This window comes from Serinus canaria, chromosome 11 (genome assembly GCF_022539315.1).
Source record: "Serinus canaria isolate serCan28SL12 chromosome 11, serCan2020, whole genome shotgun sequence".
In the NCBI taxonomy this organism is placed as follows: domain Eukaryota; kingdom Metazoa; phylum Chordata; class Aves; order Passeriformes; family Fringillidae; genus Serinus; species Serinus canaria.
This window is the reverse complement of record NC_066325.1, coordinates 2,193,600-2,214,451: the sequence shown is the minus strand read 5'-3', so window position 1 is coordinate 2,214,451 and position 20,852 is coordinate 2,193,600. Positions and strand designations below refer to the sequence as shown.

Here is a 20,852-nt window from a genome sequence, read left to right as displayed (position 1 = left end):
TGTGCCTCAGCCAGCAGCTCCCACAGCTGGACAGGGGTTCCCTGTGCTGTCCCTCAGCCAGCAGCTCTCAGAGCTGGACAGGCGTTCCCAGTGCTATCCGTCCCTCAGCCAGCAGCTCTCACAGCTGGACAGGGGTTCCCAGTGCTGTCCCTCAGCCAGCAGCTCCCACAGCTGGACAGGGGTTCCCAGTGCTGTCCATCCCTCAGCCAGCAGCTCTCACAGCTGGACAGGGGTTCCCAATTCTGTCCCTCAGCCAGCAGCTCCCACAGCTGGACAGGGGTTCCCAATTCTGTCCCTCAGCCAGCATCTCTCACAGCTGGACAGGGGTTCCCTGTGCTGTCCCTCAGCCAGCAGCTCCCACAGCTGGACAGGGGTTCCCAGTGCTGTCCCTCAGCCAGCAGCTCCCACAGCTGGACAGGGGTTCCCAGTGCTGTCCCTCAGCCAGCAGCTCCCACAGCTGGACAGGGGTTCCCTGTGCTGTCCCTAAGCCAGCAGCTCCCACAGCTGGACAGGGGTTCCCAGTGCTATCCATCCCTCAGCCAGCAGCTCCCACAGCTGGACAGGGGTTCCCAGTGCTGTCCCTCAGCCAGCAGCTCCCACAGCTGGACAGGGTTCCCGTGCTATCCATCCCTCAGCCAGCAGCTCCCACAGCTGGACAGGGGTTCCCAGTGCTATCCCTCCCTCAGCCAGCAGCTCCCACAGCTGGACAGGGGTTCCCTGTGCTGTCCCTCAGCCAGCAGCTCCCACAGCTGGACAGGGGTTCCCTGTGCTGTCCCTCAGCCAGCAGCTCCCACAGCTGGACAGGGGTTCCCTGTGCTGTCCCTCAGCCAGCAGCTCCCACAGCTGGACAGGGGTTCCCTGTGCTGTCCCTCAGCCAGCAGCTCCCACAGCTGGACAGGGGTTCCCTGTGCTGTCCCTCAGCCAGCAGCTCCACAGCTGGACAGGGTTCCCTGCTTCCTCCCAGCAGCTCCACTGGACAGGGGTTCCCTGTGCTGTCCCTCAGCCAGCAGCTCCCACAGCTGGACAGGGGTTCCCTGTGCTGTCCCTCAGCCAGCATCTCTCACACCTGGACAGGGGTTCCCTGTGCTGTCCCTCAGCCAGCATCTCTCACACCTGGACAGGGGTTCCCTGTGCTGTCCCTCAGCCAGCAGCTCCCACAGCTGGACAGGGTTCCCTGTGCTGTCCCTCAGCCAGCAGCTCTCACAGCTGGGCACAACTGGCCAGCAGTAATCATGAGTCTCATTCCCATATTTCCACATCAGGTTGCCAGGACAAAGGTACTTGAATCTCCTTCAAGCAATCATCCATTAAGAAATCAAACCAGCAGTCTTGACTTCTAGAACATCACTTTTCAGAGAAGTCTACACTTCTCTCTCCTTTTATTTCATAGCTGAAGAAAACACCATTGATCTTTTACCTTCCTTCTGCTTAGCAGTTTAGCTACTCCCAATTTTTATTCAGTGTACAGATCTGTGACCACATTATAAATAAATATTTCTGAAATAAAACCAGACAAGTATTTTGGACACAAATTAGATTTCAATGCAATTATCAAAACCAATGCAACAGCACTTACAAAGACCATTACTGTAACTCCTGGAGAGAATAATTTTCTTCCATCTTATACTTGCAAGCTACAATCTGAAAGTACATCCTTTATTTTTTTTTTTCAGTATTACATGGAAGACAAATAAGAAATGTATTAATCACAGCTGGGACTACAAATTTTTCTGACAGGAAGAACCCTATCCATATATTCTTCCTTACTTCAAGGAACCTCATAATGACAAAATGTTTGGATACTGAAACATACATTTATATATAGAGCTGCTATTCTTGCTGAACAGTTTCCTATAAAAGTGAACTTTTAAGCCCAGATAAGTGAGTTTTCAGAAGTTATTCTGTGGAACAAAGATGCCATCCAGTGGTCATCTAGATTGATGATTATTGTCTATCTTTGCTTTTTTATCAGAGCACAGTATTTAACAATTTTGTATTTCTTGCCATATATGACCATGCCATCCTAATTCTACTGTTTCAGTAAATATTTCTGGTATGTACTGAATTAAATTCTGAGTCTCACAGGATGAATCTAACATTTCAATATATATTTTTAAGACAGCATGAGTTCTCAGACTCCCTCCAAACACAAACTGTATCCTACAATAATCCCAGAGTCCAATTCTTCCTCCTATATTCAACCTCTTGTAACAATCTTCCTTCTCCTTTTCCCTCATTATAAAGACTCTTGCAATTGCCAAAAAAAATCTTATCTGAAAATAAGCAAGAAAACCCAAAGTATTTGCACAGATTTCTGTGGAAGGTTTTTAAGATTTTGTTTAAATTAAGACAAGCCATTATAAAAACTGGTGGCATTTTCTTTATGAACAAACCTTAACTGCATGATTGCAGAGTTTTCCTTTCTCATGCACTTTTTGTCAGACTTGAGCCACTGCTGTCCCAAGCTGCCACACTGAACTGCTCCCAAATAAGCCAGAAGAATGCACAAAGCAATCAGGACAGCATTACATACTGACTCCCCTCTCCTACAAGGGAACTGCATGTCATTAGGACAAAGTCCCTGCATCCCACAGGTCCCATGGATCACACAGTCAAAGATTAACAATACATGGCATCTAAATGGTGACTAGAAAATACTGGAACAGCCACTACTGTATTCTATTTTATAATGGCATAGATTCCATTCACACATCAATTATCATGTTTATTCTGACATTCATGTTATAATTTGAAATGTCTCCCTAATACTGCTTTGCCACACAATTCATTCTCTATGCAGAATCTTCTCTCTGATAAGCAAAAGGGCTGACAGAACAGACCACATTTATGATCAGCATTTTTCTTTATTTTGAAATACATGGAAAAAACACAATCCCCTTATAGCTTGAAATATTCATTTGAAAAAACAAAAACCTCAAGGGCAAGGTTTTTTCACATACCATTTTGAGATGAAAACTTTGAAGTTATCCATTTAACATCCACATTAGCGTTCTACCACTTAAAGGGCAAGCTGCTTTGCTTATGTTGCAAAACTTTTATTTTTAAAAATGAAAATACTAGACAAGAAATTTGGGGGTTTTTTGGCTATGAAAGGGAGGCCTGAAAACAAATCTTTTATTTCCACATAGAGTCTACCTCAAAATGCAGTCAGACAGCAGAATAAAACAGATACTAAGATCAGCTTCAAATGATCTGAGACTTCACAGAACTGTCTCTGGAAACAAATCCCATCTCACTGGCTGTATAAAACCTGACACTGCCAGGTTCCAGCAGATGTAACTCAGAAATAGCACTTCAGAAAGGAAAGGTTTCTGCCAAAAGGGAGGAGCACACAAACCACAGCATCATCCCACACACCAAGGGATGGATCTGTTCTCTTCTGGCCCTGCCCCCGAGCCCTGCTGAGCAGTCTGGAAGGGCTGGGATAACACAAGAGGACAAACACCCACCTCCATCCTTGGAGGAACACAGAGCACGCAGGGACCAGGCCCTGATCCAAGTGGGAGGCTGGACCTCCCAGCTGAAGTGATTCCATCTGAACATCAGGAACAAATGAAATGGTTCCATGGCTCCCTGCAATGGCCACTGCCTGAGCTGTGGTAAGAATCCCCTGGGAGCCTGCTGCTTCCAGCACAGCAGGAGGAGCTGCTGCCAGGGGGCCAAGGAGGCCAGAGGGGATGAGCAGCAGTTGAGGACACACATGCAGGTCCCTGGCACCCTTCAGTGGGATTTTTGCTTCTCTCAGCTACAGAAACCTCAAGCTGGCCTTGTTGTGATACAAACCCAAGCCTAGACCTCTGCTTGTAAAACAAAGAGAAACATTACTAAGAAGGAAACTCAAATTTCTGTCCTTAGGTATTAACAGAGTTGAAAAGTCAACCAGCTGGGGTTGCATGTAGTTCTCTCTGAAAAATACAGCAATAATAAATTTAACACCAAAAAAGTGAACTAAAATTCCACAAGCACAGCTTCACATTGCAGAACTCTTGGGTTGAGAGCTCTGCAGCACAGAACAGCTACTGTAACAAACAGTGAGCTCATGTGAGCAGTCTTACAGCTCAGAAATAAATGCTGCCCTTTAAGGCATAGCTGCAATTTGCAAAATTCTTAATTGCTAGATCTTTTATGCAATTCCATCTTGTATCTCCTACAGTTCAAAACAGAGAAGAGAAAAAAAACCACACTGAAGTTGAAATTTCTGTTTCTAGTGACCAACACTTTGGTCACAAAAGTGAAAAGTTCAAATAAGTTATTTTAAAGAAAGCAGAATGTAAAATAATGGAACAAATATGCAATAATAAAACACTAAGGGCAAAATAAATTTATACATAACACAACTATTTTTCAAAATTCTTGCTTTGCTTTAGATGCCAGTTTGCCTTCTGGCTAAAAACACATTCTTCACACACGCTGGGAATGTTGAGGAAAACTAGTCAGCATTCAGAGGATTAATACAGATTTCCAGCTCTGTGCCTTCAGGCTTAATAGTCAGACATCTATTTGTCCTCAGGAGAGGTTAGGGGTTGAAATGCAAATATGCAAACAACTGAATTCTTTGTTAAGATATCAGGAAAAAGCTTGATCTTTGGTGTTGTTTAATAAATCCTTGCAATTTTATGGACTTATTTAAATGCAGCTTTGTGTCTTAGTATTTTGAAGGAGAAAACAATGCAAGGAAACAAACACATTCATTCTGACTAAAATTTGTTCTCTAGAGGAAAAATGACATACACCCTTGACAGCTTATTTACCAAACTCACTAAAGATTTATTGATTTATCAATCAGTGCCTTGAGCATTTGCTTCTCCCCAAGGGAAAATTAACAATTCCAGCTAACCTAATATATTCTATGTATAAACTAAGTGAATGCAAGAATCAATCCTGGCACAGTTTACAACATCCAGTTAAAAAAATGCTGTCCCTTTTGGTGTATGTAAAATTGAAAGCTATACTAACGAAGAATAAATGCTCATGTTGCTTACAAACATAAAAAATACTTATTAAGACAGTACAATTGAACCCAACAGACATTTTAATTCATTTAAATACTCAGTGGGAGGCAAAAGCATCGGAAAATAAAAAATTGAATGATTTTGCTTCCAGATTAATACTAAGTACTACCACTATTAGTTACAATACTGACATGCCTAAAAGCAGAGATATTTCAAAGAGCAACAAATTCTCTTTTACTTCACCTGCAAAAGCATAAGCCTGAAAATTAATTAGTGGTTTGACGATGTCAGAGCAACATAAGAATCCCAGAAGATGAAAATTAAAATCTAGGAATATTTTGTCATTCAATTAAAAAAAAAAATATTTTAACACAACTAAAATGGTGTTAGCGAGAGCAAATTGCAGTAAACATAAGATTTGGTTTTCACTACCAAAAGTAAAAATATCCTAAATATATATAAATAAAAGTTTGGAGCATAAAGAACTGGCAGAGCAGCTCAGTGCATCACTGGGACTGTGCTGAACCTTTTCAGGGGCCCACAAACCACCCGACCTCCACGAGCAGAGGAAGCACAGGGAGCTCAGACACAGCCAAGGGTTCCCTTTAAAGCCAGGACCAACAATCTCCTGCTCAGGGATCCCCCCTGCTCCCAGGATTGTCCCTGGCCAGGGAGGGGCTGCTCCACAGAGCAGCCTCAGAACCAGCACCCTCCCAGCAGGACACATTCCACAGCAGCAGCAGAATCCAATGCACAACACCAACCACAGATTCCTTAGATACTTGTGCACATAAAACTTCAGCTGAACGAAATTATTATAATCCACAGAATTTACAGTTTTGTTAAACGTTAAAATGCTAATTTAGAGAAAAATCCTCAAGATATCTATTGATTCCCTTTCTTCTTTAAAAACAGAATTAAGTATGAAAATTGCCACCCAATCCCAGGGAAAAAGACAGGAATTATTGTAAAAGACTGCCCTCTGGTGTTACACCAATTCTAAATTCTGTTTTATACTTCAGATCCCCCCCAACCACCCCGCTGTATTTTTTTATTATTATTTTTGCTTTTTTTACCTGAAAGAACCACCTCCAGGGTCATTCAGCTTGTTTTTCTGATTTGCAGAGACCTGAACACCAAAGCCCCCAGGACTTTTACTGGCTTGTATTGTTGGTGCCTTCCCTACTGTGCCTGAAAAACACCAAGCAATGTTATTATGAGCTGTCTTAGACAATTTACATCAAAGAACCTTCTGTCCAGGAACTAAATTTAACTGTCTGTAAATTGCAAACAAAGGAAGTTATTATTTTTAAAGACTATATGCTGAAGAAGAACATTTTAAAACACAAAATTTATATTAACATTACAGTTTGTTCAATATTTACAGCACAGTGAAGATTCCAAAACCAAAAACCATTGGCCATGAACAGCTCTAATATTTAAAATGGCTATAAGTGTGCTTGCAATTGCCAGTAAACCACTTTTCTGGATAAACTGTACAGAATAAAGGAGGCAAATTTGAAATGTTCTTAATACAAATACTGAAAGTCTGAGTTACTCAGGGTATTATCTATGCCTTTTACATTTTCTATATAGTAATTGTCCTTTATTGCAGTGAAAAACATGTATTTCAGAATTGAAAGCACTGCAAGTATTTTAAAATGTTTTGCATTGCATATAAAAGGAAGAACACTATTGCCAAATTGGACACAGACCCTCCATCAAGGTTGCCTTTTGCTTTCTCATCTTGAAAACAATGACTCAAAAATAATTCATGTCTGTATCTAGACTTTACAAGTCCTGAAGTACAACTAAACAGGGCTTTCTAAATGAGCCAAAGTGTGGTGGACATTCAATAAATTGAAGAGATCTAAATTCCTCTCTGCCATGGAGCTTTTGGAGTAGGCCCAACACATTTACTTGGGTTACATTTTGGGCTTCCTTTAATCCCACCTGTGTTTTGGCAAGTAAAAATAACTCAATTGACTTGATTTGAAAGATCTCAGCTCTCTCATGTGCATCACTCCATTTTATTGAGCATTACAGACTTCTGAGACTTGGAGAAGGATGTGAAGGCTGTTCCTGCACCCCAGGGACTCAGTTGCACATAAAAGGCATGGTAAGAACCTCAGCAGAGTTAGAGTATTTTTCTTTCATGAATAGTAAAAATCTGATCTTTTCAGAACATTTCTTGGCTAATACAAAACTGCTAGCTTTGACTGAGTCCTGCATTACTTTTTTTTTTATTTTGAAGTCTTCATCAACTCCAACATATGATCTTCAAGAGAAGATAATTTGATAGTGTTTGTTGAGTTCTCCATCTGTATAAATAAACTGTAATGTGGACTCTTTACATTAGTAAATACGAAACCAGATTTAGGACTCCAGGCTCAAGCCTGGGGAATAAAAATACTTTGTCATCAGAATATTCAAGGTCCATGAGATGTCACAGACAGCATTAGTTCACAGACCAGGCAATTCATTTATCTATTTCAGATGAACTAATGGAAAGGTTTTCTACTCAGAGAGCTGGAAGGAAGGAAAGAAATAATACAATAATAAAAATTAACAGATTTCTGCTTTGTACAATTAAGATCTAGAAGACTAAAAATGTGTTAACCTTGAAAATCATTGCAAAGGCAAACTTAAAGTAACAACAGCACTCCTCCAGAATTAATATATTTCTTTGTTTTCTACAGATGATACTTTTGATCAAAAAACACCCCCAAAAGATGTATGTCCATATGGATATGGAAGAATTAAGTCTTACATTCACCCCAGGTATTTGTAATCCTACTCAATGGATCAGGCAAAGTGAATGTAAGATTTGGGATGACATTTGAGTTTTCTGGTTTAAATAAATTACAACTGTGCATGACTAAGGGTTAGACATAAAATATGCCTAAATTATCCATTTTTATTATGGGCAGAGCATATTTTGAAAATTAAAATCACCTGTAGGCCTAGATATATCATGGGATTGGTAATGACATACAGAGTCTTTCACCACTGCATCCTTGCTTCAAATTTTAATTAGCATGATCTAGAAAAATAAGCCCAAATTTAGGAGCTTATAAATTCCTAGCTGCATTTCAGCACTGGTTAAATAGCTGCAACAAATACTCTAGTTAGTTATTTTATTATTTGGCTCAATTCCTCCATCGAATCCATGAGATGGAATTCACCTAATTATTATACTAGTAGAGTGCTTTGGTAAAGGAGTGTGAATTTTTCACACAGTAACAATGGTGTTATTCCACTGGTGTGGAAGTAATTTTATTTATACCAAGGTCCTTAAAGCATGCCAGTTTTATCTAAACTACTGCTTTAAGAAGCATTACAGTCTGTTCACATGGATGCACTGAAGGTACACCACACTTGGAGAGTCACTCCTCTCAAGGAGGAAAATGCAGCACTGTGGAGGTCAGCTCAGCTCTGAGGTAGCTACCCTTAACAAGTCACACTCCACAAAATTCTGCTACCAGAATTTCTATTTAGATGACGTCCTATTCCAGTATATTAGCTTCTTCTGCAGGAATACCTGGGTCAGTATAAAATACCATTACACTGGTGTTTACAGTAAAAGGTTTTAACAATATATCACAATGATGCACTCATGACAGAGCTGCCAGCACACAGGCAGCCTGCTCCCTAGATGTGGGCTGCAGAAGGAGTGGTTTTAAACTGGGATGTTTTCTAACTGCCTATTCTTGTTTGTTTTGTCTGTGTGAATAAAACCATATTCTGAAGGGCTTAACCAAACCTGTAAATTTGAATAAATCCACCAGAAAGTAGCATCTTGAATAAATTGGCTTTTATAAAACCATCTACCATAAGACAAACTGTCAGTTAAGTTGCATTGCACTGGCTGATCAAGGGCTATCAAGAATAAACTCATATTCTGAATATTCTGAACCTACTATTTACAAGACAGATGCCAGTATCATGCAAATTCTCAGTACACCGTTGACATTCACAACTTGGAGACTGAACAAGCAAAGAAATGAAATCTGCCTTCACTCTCAAACACGTTAGTCAGAAGTGAAAGCTCATGCTATAGGATGCATGGACATGTTATAAACTCAGGACATGAGTATCAGGGCTATCAAACAAACACATTTTATGGTGAGTAACTGTATTCCTTCCTAACTTGGAAAACAGCCTACAGGGTTACAGTGACAGCTTGGTCTTTGTGTCCATTCAACCTTTGGATTCCCCTAGGAGAGCAGAGCAAGTAAAACATCAAGTGCTGTTAAACATTTTTGATGCTTTTTTTCCCAAGGAGAACAGAAACAACCGAGCAATGCAGTCAAGTAGGCAGCAATAGCTTTAATGTGCATTTGAACTAGCCTGAGTCCTGATTCAGTACCTGAAGATGACAAGCTCTGTATTCCATTACAAACCCTCAATCTGTAAATGCCCACATCCAGTAAGATACTCCCACACATATTCAGGAAAAATAAAACCCAAGCCTAAGAGATTCAGTGGGAGAAAGGAACCAATGGGTATTTATTAGGAAGCAAGGAGGCTTCAAGAATTCTCTCAGAAAGTGGGAAGTATCAGCCAGAATGAACCCACCTGTGCACACACAGATGAGGAAGGTGTGCACAAACCACATGCTGTGGCTGATCATGGCATGTCAGTCTCTGACCTCACCAAAAAGTAAACATACTGACAGGAGTCAAGGAAAACCAACCTGAGGCTTGAGAATTTTCTCTAGGGCTCTCACCTTGACCTCTGTAGCTGCAGAGATGGGGACTACCATGCTCTGCTTCAGGAGTATGAATTAGAAGTAGGATGATTCAATTGAGGCATCCACAAGGCTTCAGGAAAATAAAAAATTGTTTCTTGGCCCAGAGTTACAGTTTAGGACAGTGAGAGCCAAGTTCCTGACCTGGTTTAGAACTTTCCATAAAAAACTGCTAAGTAAGGAGCTAAACATATGAGAGTTTAGTCCTAAGGTTGTTCCAAAACATTTCACTGTGTTGGTCTGAAACACCTTGAAACTGCATATGAAAACATGCACTCTTCAGCCAGCAGGAGGTAAAAATAAATGTCAACAATGTTGCCAACGTCAACACTGCACGGTTTTCCATGCTACTCATTTGTAATGACAACAAAATTCATACAAAGGTAACAATCTCACTAGAACATTTAAACCCATACCTTGTGGTCTAATGGTCTGAGTTATTACCACTGGCATCCTAATCTGGGTAGTCTGGCAAGCAGGGGTTCGTTTCACAGTTTGAGCAGATGTTGACTGGATAATCTGCTATTATTAAAGAAAAGTATACTTATATTATACTCTTTATACACAAACACACACAACGTAAATACACTGATACCTGTCATTACCAAGATAAGCACGTGGATCTCTACAAGCACAACCAGCTGGTGACAAAAGTCATATTCATGCAATGCATGTGGTTGTGTGTGTGTGTATATACCTAACTGCCATTATGCTTTAAAAAATTCAATAATATACGACACAGATGTCATAGCTCACAACCTTCACTAAAAATAGATTGCAAACTCGTAAGGTTAATATCAAAATTCAGATTTTTGTCTTTAGACATTTCACTAGGAAGAAAAGCAGTTTTGTAGAAGAAAATTCTGCAATAATTGTAGTGGTATCCACCTACAAACATCAGGCCTTGCACTAAATATCTATGCTTTTTAAAGAAAACATACTAAAAATAAATTCTAAAATATTATGGATTCCAAAGTCAGATATACACAGGAAAGGAAACCAAATTTTGTGGTGATCACATCCTACAAATCTTTTAAATGCTGATTTGGTATTCTCAAGGTTTCACTTACTACTAATTCAGGTTCTGAAGTTCTTCCTTAAAACTAAAGCTAGGTTAGAAACATAAAATTTGACCCATAAACAAATCAAATGAAAAAGAAAACACATGCAAGAGTCATATTTAATCAACAGCAAAATGTTCAACAACAACAACAACAAAATCAACATTCACATGATCAGGAACAAGATAGGCACAGATGTAAGGAACAGAAGATTCAGAAAGATGTGTGGATGCTGCAGAGCTGTAAAAAACCCCTAATCAACTCTGCAAATAAACCAGTGGCAAACAACTACTGGAGGAAGATTCCAACCACAACTCTGGTGCTGCTCACAGTCACAACTGAGCTCCCCCCCTGTGTGAGCCTCCCACCCTGGAGTGCAGCACTCCCTCCTGGAGGCAGCAGCCACTGCCCCTCCACACAGCAGCACTCCCACAAGCAGCCCCTAAAACCTCTGCACTCAGCTGGACAGCAATGGCCAAAGCTCTGACTGCACAGCAACCTATGGAGAAAAGGAAAGGACCAACATCTGCAAATGGGACGTGACAGCTGGATGAGCAGTGGGGAATTTCCTGCTAATTCCATCAGCAGGAACCAGGGCTCCAAAACTGTAAGGGACACAGGTGAAAACTACAAACAAGACAAGACTAATGAGGGATCTCTGATGTACTCTGCAGAAAAAACAAATTGGGCCATTCTGAAGTCACTCAACTGCACTTTGTACGTCCTAAAATACAGAGAGTCAAAATGTTATAATGAACCTGTGTAAGCAGAAGTGTTAGCAGTAACCACCCTGCAGAAAGAGAAAAGGGAAAAAAGATTAAGGATTCAGCTTTAACTATGGACACTGCAGGAAAATGAAGCATTTGTACAAAGCACAGAAATGGAGCAAACAGATACAAATTTACTTGGTCAAGACAGAGAGTGAATTAGTTACACTCAGAGGGGAAAGGACAAAACAGCTACCATGCTTAAAAACAGGAAAGAAACAGAGTTGATCAGTGAAAATAACAGACAAAAGTTGAATTAAACTGCATTTTGATGCACAGGAAACAAGAACAAGTGTGGTTTTGGTAAAAAGACAAGAATAATCCATGCTAAGATACATTGGTATGAAAAAGGAGAATGATGCCACTTTTACAAACATTTACTGGATCAGTTTGCAGAGAATAGTGAAGAAAAGCTGTTGTACCTTAATGGACCAGAAGCCAGGCCATAAAGGAGATGTGTGGGACCTCTAAACAGAATTACCATCTAGTATTACAGTAATCTTTTGCAATTGCCTCTTTTTTTCTCTCTCTGTGAGGCAACTTCTACAGTTCAGAACCAAGTTCTTTTTCCCTCAATTAATATTTTCATGTGAATACCCTACAAAATGAGCCACTAACACCATTAAAGATTTAACCATTTAACCATTTAAGTAAGATGACATAAATGGCAATGTTTGCTTTACTATCCAATACATTCCAGGAGGCTGCACAAGACACCTCCAGGACTCCTTTCAAACCTTTCACACTGTGTCCATAAACTGATTTTATTAAAGTGCTGAGTCACAAAAGGTAAAGAGACAATACAAAAGTCTTCAGAGCATCCAGGAACTTTCATCCTTCCACCACCCCTAAAAAGGGAAGCATTTTAATTATGTACACCTCTGAAGACAGCAACCACACCAACAGAAAACTAAGGCACAGAAAACAGAAAAGACAGAACGTGATTTGTCATTGCCTAGATTAGATAGAGTTAGGAAAATGGTAAAATTATGATCAAGACAGTGTTGAGACAGCAAGTACTGTCATGTACTAGTTATTCCTCTTCAATTCATCTGTCAAAGTTGAAGAATCATGGCCTAGGCTGCTGCACTTTGGAGCTCTTCAAGGAACACACTAAAGCAGCAAAGTCAAGGCATTGCTTCTCCAAGTGCAATGTGTGAACAGTTACCTACATTTTTATTCGACAAAATAACATTTTTCTGCAAAGTAAGAGGTCCATTTCTCACAATAAAAAGTATTCTCCCTCTCTTTTTTGTTTCATCTTTGCTCTTCTCCCTTTGTCACCTCTCTCCACTCGTCACATTCACTTGGATTCACCATTTGGCTGCTGTGCCAGACCAGTTCCTCCTCTCACCTCCTGCACACTGCAGATCCTACTCTGCCCTTTGCTAAAGCTGACTGTATTTTCCCAGGTGAAAAAAGGGATGTTTATACAAAGGTGCTTCCATGAGGTAGCAGGCTCATGAAGACAAAAAGGATACACAACAATCACACTACTGATAACCAGAACAGCAAAGAGGTGACAGCTGAAATACTCTTTTTTTTTTTCTTCCTTCCTAAGGGTTTTCTTCAAAAAGCATAGACTTGGTAACTCTATGAGAATAAAGTAATGGCTCTCTCTGGTCCTAATCTCAAGCCAAAAGGTGATGATCATTCCATGGCATCTTCTACTGTGTATGTTATTGTAGGACAGAGAACAAATTACAGACATGAACACAGACCAATAATCAACAGCAAAACCAACAAATACAGACTGAGAAAGAATCCAGCCAAAGCACATCAAATGTACAGGAGCAGAAAGAGAACAGAAGTTATCAGTCTTTCTCATGCCTGCACAAGAGACAAAATGAAATGAGAGCCACTACCTACAAAGCATTGAAAGGGAAACTCCTTTAGGACAGTAAGATTAGAATTCATTGCTAAGGTTTCTGAGGACAAGGACTCTGCAAATCTCCTGGACCAGTGCAGATGGCACAAGGTTCCAACCTTTACTTGACAAGGGCTGCAAAACCAGCCTGGCTCAACTCACAGGAATCACCCTCTGCAACAAAAGCATCGGAACCAAAAGCTTAAACCTATCAAGCAAGTACTGCAGTAAAGACAAAAACACAGGAAACAAGAGCTTCTGCAAAGAATGAAAAACAAAAATAAATTTGAAATATATATCCTTTACCAAGCTTTTTTTTTTTCTCTCAATTAAGTTAAAAAAAATAATGTGGAAGGAAGAAACAAGACATGCATAAACACATAAAACTCAGAATGGCTGTGGTCTGATATGACATTTATCTTCACTCATGAGTAAACACTTGCTAGCTCACTTGTGGCTATGCCACTTGTGATTTATCAGTCTACTCACTCCTGAAGATAAATGTCATATCAAACCTCAGCTATCATGTAATCTGGCAGCATTAACTTACAATGTTCATGCTTTTGTGGGCCTAGAATTCATATTTACCATCGCTTATCATGCTGCAGTAGCAGCTACAGTTTTTCAATGGTGCCTCAAAATATACATAAGCAATTATTTGTCCTCCCAAATAAAAAAAAAAATTACTATTTTAATGTTAATATGACAACAACACTATTCCATTGAGTATAGGCTTTCAACAAAGAAATGAAGAACAATAAAACAGAAGCCATGACATCACTTGTCCCACCTGCTCCTCCAATTTATTACACAATTCTTCCTACAATGGTCAAATGGTTACTTTTGAGTGTGTTCAATTAGGGCTTTTTCATCACTGTCTTCAGGAGCCTGAACTACTATCTAATATTCTCTCTTGCTTTAAGGATATTTTGCCTTATATCCTACCTAAATCCTACTTCATTTAATTATATCCTGTTATTCATATTTTTATCATCTTGATCTGTTCCAAATAAGGAATTTTCCCTTTTATTCTCCCTTACAATGAGTGTTTGAAGAAGCTATGTGTGTTCAATTCTCTTAAGCTTTTCTTTCAATCTTTGCTTTCAAGCCTGGCCTTTTGTGATTGGTTTCCAAACAGCAATCAGTGACAATATACTCTTTATTTTAACATACAGCCTAAAAATTCTGAAAATAAAGTCCATGATAACTCAGAAAACCACTAGGCTGTGTTTCAGACAGGCATAGAATTTGTCAAGCACAGGCTTTGTTCCTGTTAATGGATCCCAGATATGTACTGCTCAACAGCCATTTCTATTTATATTTTACTGCACACCAAATTCCATGTCAGTGGCTAGATCTTTATTAGTCAATTAATAGAAAATATTCCTTTTATCCAAACAGCCATCTATTACTCTTCCATTTCTAAGCTGTCTTGCAGACAAGACAAAAAGAAAATTACTTTCTAAAATTTCACTAAAATGCATACAAATTCCATTCATTCATGAACAGAAGAGTGATGCCAGAAAAGCTTCAGTGGAGAATTAAAAAGCCAAGTGGAACATCCCCATATAACATAATTCTTATTCTGCTGCTGAATCTTGTTTCCAAATTCCATTACTCTACCCCAGCTCTGAGAGACCCCAACCACTGTGAGAGTGCAGGGAAAGTGTCAGTAAATGTTTGAGCAAATCCTGCTCTAGTGTAACGTGGAACATGGCAGAGCCTGCCCTCTGGACACTGTGCCCTGGCAGTGCAGCAGAAATGGTGCAGATGCATTTCCATACATCCCTCCTACTCCTAGACCTGCATGAATCTTCATACAGCTTTGTATATAATGACATTTGTTTTATTTAAGATGGATCACTGATTTTCTTACTGGGTGTTTTTATCACTCCAGTTTAATATTTGGCTTTTACTTTCTCCTTGTGATGCAGACAGTGCCAGCCTAATTTAGGAAGTGCTAATCCATCTCCACTCCCCATCAATCCACTCATAACCTCCATGTGTGTAATAAAGAACATCTCTCTTATTCACACACAAATTTGACCTGCTGCAACACCCAAAACAAGACAGGCAATGTCTGCACACACAAGGCAACATAGAGCACATGGACTCTAAGAATTGAGACAAACTTTGAACATTGCACTTGAAGCAATTAAAAAAAATTATTGCTGGCTTATCTCATAAATGTCTCACCAATAAAGTATTAGCCTAGGATAATTTCCCTTTTCCTTATGTACAAGTAGCACTATCTAGCTTTATAAAGCATTGTTTTTCATGCTTTGGAACATGATTCCAGTACTCTACTAAACACATTAAAAGTCTCCTGTTTCATCTCTGCTAGCACTGTGCATTTCAAAGCCTTTGTGCAAGCTCTGCTGCATGCTGACAGAGCACACAGGGTTTTCACATTGCAAGGTACCTCAATGCAACTGGGGAAAGCATCACCACAGCTGGCACCTCTGAGAAACACAAAAGACAAAGGAAGGAACAGCTAACAGCCCCTTCATGTTTTAGGGGAAACTGGACTGCTGTAAACTGGCTGGGATGAAAAGATCCATAGTCTAAAACAAGCTTGCCCTTCTGCAGCTGGACACTTTGCAAAGCCAGCTGGAACCCTCTCCAATGAGCTTCAGGCCTGGAAAACCTGGAGCTCAGCCAGTTCTTCCATCAGGGCTGGCTGCCCCCAGGCAAGCCAGCTGCAATCTTCCTCTCCTGGACAAGTCCAAGGCAAGATGGCCAGCAGCCCTGTGCTCTGATTTCAGGGAGCACTGAGAGCTGGGACAGTGTCACTGCAAACAAATCAATACTTATCAGCAATTACTGGGCTGATATGGAGCTGCTGCTGTGCTGTCTGCTTGGCACCTGAGCTGATGGTTGCTGTGCTCAGATTTTTTGATGCAGTGACTCTTGATGTCTGATGCTGCTTTTGTCTGTATAGAACTACTCTGAAGGTCATTAAGTGCCTGCTTAAGCACTGTTTGATTCTATTAACTGAAGGCTGATCAATTTAAAGGAAATATGAAAAGACAGTTTCACACTAAAGCAAATAAATTATGATTCTTAATGTCTTCTCCCTACTATATATATTTTTATATATTATATCTTTTCCAGAAAAGAAATAATATTAAGCACAGCTTAGCTTTGTGCAGTTTGTGACCTTTTGAAAATGTAGTGGTCATTTCAAGTACCCAGTAAATGAGAATTCAACCTGTGACCTCCTTACAGACAGAAAACCAACTTCTCTTGCCCATCAGATCAATCTCCACAATGTCACTTGAGCAGCTTCCAGCTCCTCCTGTTAGCCAAGCATGTCAGAAAAGCTCCTCAGGTTGTTAATCTCTACTCACAACATCACAACTGCTTGCTTAGAGTATCCATTGACATGAGACAGGCAGAGGCCTGGCTTTATCCCAACCAGAAAATACTCCACCAGAACTATAATCATAGGAGTAAGAATTCCTGTGGTCTTACCCATTTCTGTCCTACACCAGTGTTTCTCAAAAGGTGGGGTGAATCCTGCCCAGTGGGCACAGGAGCACTTAAAGTGGGCTGCACAACACTGGAAAAGCCATGTTACATGGCAGCAGATTGTGGCATGAGATAAGGCCAGACTTACTGGCCACGGACACTTCTACCTCTAAGCAATTTGTCAGCTGCAGACACAAATTTGCTTAACTTGGGACAGGGAGCAATTTTTCCACCGGTAATTATGACCAGCTTCTACTCTTCTGCCTAGAAGAGCCAGAGCTATTGTCCATTCAGTCATGAAACATGGCCAAATCCAAGAGATGTCACAGAAGGTGTGAGGAGCACTCTTCTAATTAATGTAACAATCCAGACAGGGTGGGGAGGAGCCACCTCAGGAAAAGAAAGCATGCAAGTGGCTGGACCTGCACTGAAGCAGCCAAGTTAAGGTGAAAAGCACCCAACTGTCCTGTGTGTATTACAAGTGCCAGAGTCACAAATCTTACCACTCAAGAAGTTCTTACACATTAAAACCATGCTCACTAAAGGATTATTAAATTATATTAATTTTGTTTTAAATTTAATCATTTAACCACTAGAAAGTGTTTACTGCAAGATTCAAGACACAGCACAGGTATTTTCAGGCTGTGCACTGCTACTTTTAAATTAATGCAAAAGAGATATTCTCTCTCCACACACATTACAAATTATTTATATGTTTTATAGAGCCTATAAACTCAAGGACAAATCACTTAAGGTTTTACATTATCACATTTGCATTTCTCAACCTCAACAATATAAATTTTTACCAACTTGATACATCCTGATACTCCCTGTATGATTTTGAGACCTAAGTGAAGTCCTTTACTCACACACACACAGAAACCACAGACAAGGAAACTCTTACAAAGGATAGCAATGCCTGTATAAACTCAAGGCCTTGTAAAAATCCTTAACATCTTTTAATTACAAGTGCAAACACACACACAAGACCCTGTGTAAGAGCAGGATAAAGTCACCACACTCTCAGTGACTACCTGGCTGTGCAGCTGCCTTGCTGATAGTGCCTTTGAAATTAATGAATCTAAGCACTTCATAAATGCTCCACTATGCACAACAAAGATACAGTTCAGTGAGTGACAGAGAATGGCATTACTGCTAAACAGAACACCTGCTACAGCACAGCTCTTGTTCGACAAGATGTTATAACTATGTGCAGAAGAGTTTAAAATGAGAGTTCATTTTAATTTTAAAGCAAAGCAGCACACCTAATGACATACTCAACATTATACTCTTGCCTGTAAATCTTGGAAAGCTTTCTGTTCTACATGTGTAATTCCCTCAAATTCCACTGTGCTCATACAACAACCACTCTACTGCAGACAAGAAGACCAAGAGTGCACTTCCCTCAATTTCTGTTAATAATCTTACCTGAAATAATGGTTGAGCATACAGGTGAAATGACAGAAGATGAGGTAGTACCACGTATCACAGAATATGACACAAACAAAAAAGAATTTTCCCAAACAAGGTGCAATGAAAGTGACACTGAAAACTGCTGTACAGTTCATTAAGAAATCCTCTTTTACACTACAGTACCTACCAGTTGAGAACTCTGATTTGACTGTACCACCTTAACCTGAGGAGGCTGCACTGTATTTGATACAGAGACTGTGCAAATGTTGTTTGGTTGCCTTATTCCTATTGTCTGTGTGGTGACAACAGAGGAGATTCCCGAGGCAGACTGAGGTATCACTTGAGAGAGCTTGGTCTGTGGGAGTGCCTGCTGAGACGGCTGGCCTTGCAAAACCAAATGCTGACTGTTCAGTAAAGATTGTCTCAGTGCAGGTAGACTTTTCTAAAAACAGAAGAAAGTTTATGAAATATCAAACTTAGCACATCGACAAAAAGCATTTTGAAATTTGCTGTAAACATAATTAACTGCCTGTTCATCAAACAGAACTAAATTGAACATTTGTTGTAAGAGAAAGTTCAGTTTTTAATAAGCTTTTAGTTTGAATTTAGCAACCCTGTAGATTTTCACATGCCCTTAATTCCACTGCAGTAGAAAAATCACTCTTCTTCTCAAGACTATCTAGAACTTGCAGCTTAGGTCTTTGGAAGGGCAAGAAATGGAAGAAGCAAAGGCAGAACCATGGAGCAACCCTATTCCCAGCAAGCTGCACCAATTTACTCCTCCTAACACACCTCCAATACCTACAACCAAAAGATTTCCCTGGTGGTGCCCTAGAGCAGTGGCTGTTCATTGCATTATTTCTGAAGTAATGTATTGGGAGTGCATTAGAAAACTGTACTACTGTAAGCCCCACACCATTTCAAGGAAAACATACTTCTAAAATGCTGTACTGTACCTTCATGAACAAACTTTACTTCTTAAGTGGCAGAAGTGTTCTTTTGAAGTGCTCCCCCAGGCAGCTGTAGAATGCAACAGTGTTCAACCCAAGCTACAGCTCTTTCTAAACTTCTAACATTGATTTAAAAACTTAATGCCTCTTGCCCAGAAAGGACTTCAAAGAAAGGAAATAAATCAAAACTTATCATGATGCTAGAAGTGACTGCAGTAAAAGCCACATACAAGTGTTAATGATAACTTGAAAAAACAGGAGCAGAAGTTCTGAAGCAAAGTTGCAGGAAGAGAAGAGAAAGAAAACCTGCCCTAAACACAGAAGTTTTGAACTAGATCAAAAATACTTTTAAAATCATATTTTTAGTTTTGTTGGTACTTAAACATGCTTTTTATGTTTGTATATAATCCTGCACATGGAAGTTATTGTAGCTAATTTACAGAACCAATTAACAGTTAAATTTACCCCCACATATACTAACTTAGGACCCCACAATAAATCCATTTGGTCTCATATCAGAAATTCTACTGTTGGTTAGTTCCAGATTAGAAGTAGAATCATCTAAACAACACTTTATCCAGTTCAGTTCTTCATAATCATTGTTACATGTGGATTGAAAGTTATCAATGACCCAAACATAGATTAGGAAAACAGTATGGAAACAACTTAGTAAATTACTTGAAGCATTCTGTAAAGATAACTTGGGACTTTTTGAAATGTGAATGTTTTTTTTCTCCACAAAAAATTACCTACTGCCACAGAAAAGTGTATTTATTCTAAAAGTAAAGGATCACTACAGAATAGCCAATGAATGGTTTCCAAACTAGGGTCAAACTGCTTTTTATTTTGTAATCTAATGACTGCAATGTTCTAGATCAGGGCTACTCAAGCTGTGAACTCCTGGGTGACAAATCCATTTTTCTAAAACTCAGCCAAGGTCCCAAACACACAAGGTCTCCCTCCTGTGGCAATTCCCTGTTTCTCAGCACTGTTCCAGGCTGTAGGAGCAGCCCAGGGCCACTGCAGCTGACAGCAGCACCTGCCTGGGCTGACACAGGTGCAGCCTGCACAGCACTTCCAGGCAGGAAGATCTTGGCAGAAATGGGCAGCATTTATCAGTAAAGGAAGGGTAGTCCTGGACCACTGAAGATAACACTATTTAAAAAGGATATTCTAAGACTTCATGTAGTGAAATTCTGCTCTGGAATACATTTATCCAAACAATATTCACATTACCTTGAGGAAAGGTACAAGATATGGCTGAGGAGATGATTTGAGTTCTGTTTGAAGGCGGCCTGTAAATTCTTCTGGATCAATCTTTGCATCCTTCAGGGTGAAGGAAAAAAAAAAATAAAGCATCAACATCTCAGTTCAGTTGTCTGGTTGCCTCTTTCCCAGCTACTATATACACATATCTCCCTAGCAGAATAGGCTGCCTTATCAAAAACTTTCAGAGCTGAAGTCCCTTAACTCCTCTCTAAGGTCCTTCTGCCAAGCACTAACTCAAACATGTCACATGTCACTCAAAATGCAGAGAATTCCCTTGGGGAAGCACAGTTTCAGACAAAATGAGGCCCCAGAAACACTCAAGTCTCTTTTG

General features: G+C 40.0%; 1 protein-coding gene across 1 annotated transcript in view; it reads right to left on the bottom strand.

Annotated features, from left to right (window-relative positions):
• LOC103821145 (transcription initiation factor TFIID subunit 4-like) overlaps positions 1-20,852 on the bottom strand; it is a 145,325-nt gene that overhangs the window by 103,698 nt on the left and 20,775 nt on the right. Inside the window, exons 6-9 of the mRNA XM_030227644.2 lie at positions 20,489-20,578; positions 18,490-18,744; positions 10,140-10,245; positions 6,050-6,164 (exon numbers count right to left, since the gene is read on the bottom strand). Of these exons, the coding sequence (XP_030083504.1) occupies positions 6,050-6,164; positions 10,140-10,245; positions 18,490-18,744; positions 20,489-20,578 (566 nt within the window). The remainder of the gene's footprint in view (positions 1-6,049; positions 6,165-10,139; positions 10,246-18,489; positions 18,745-20,488; positions 20,579-20,852) is intronic.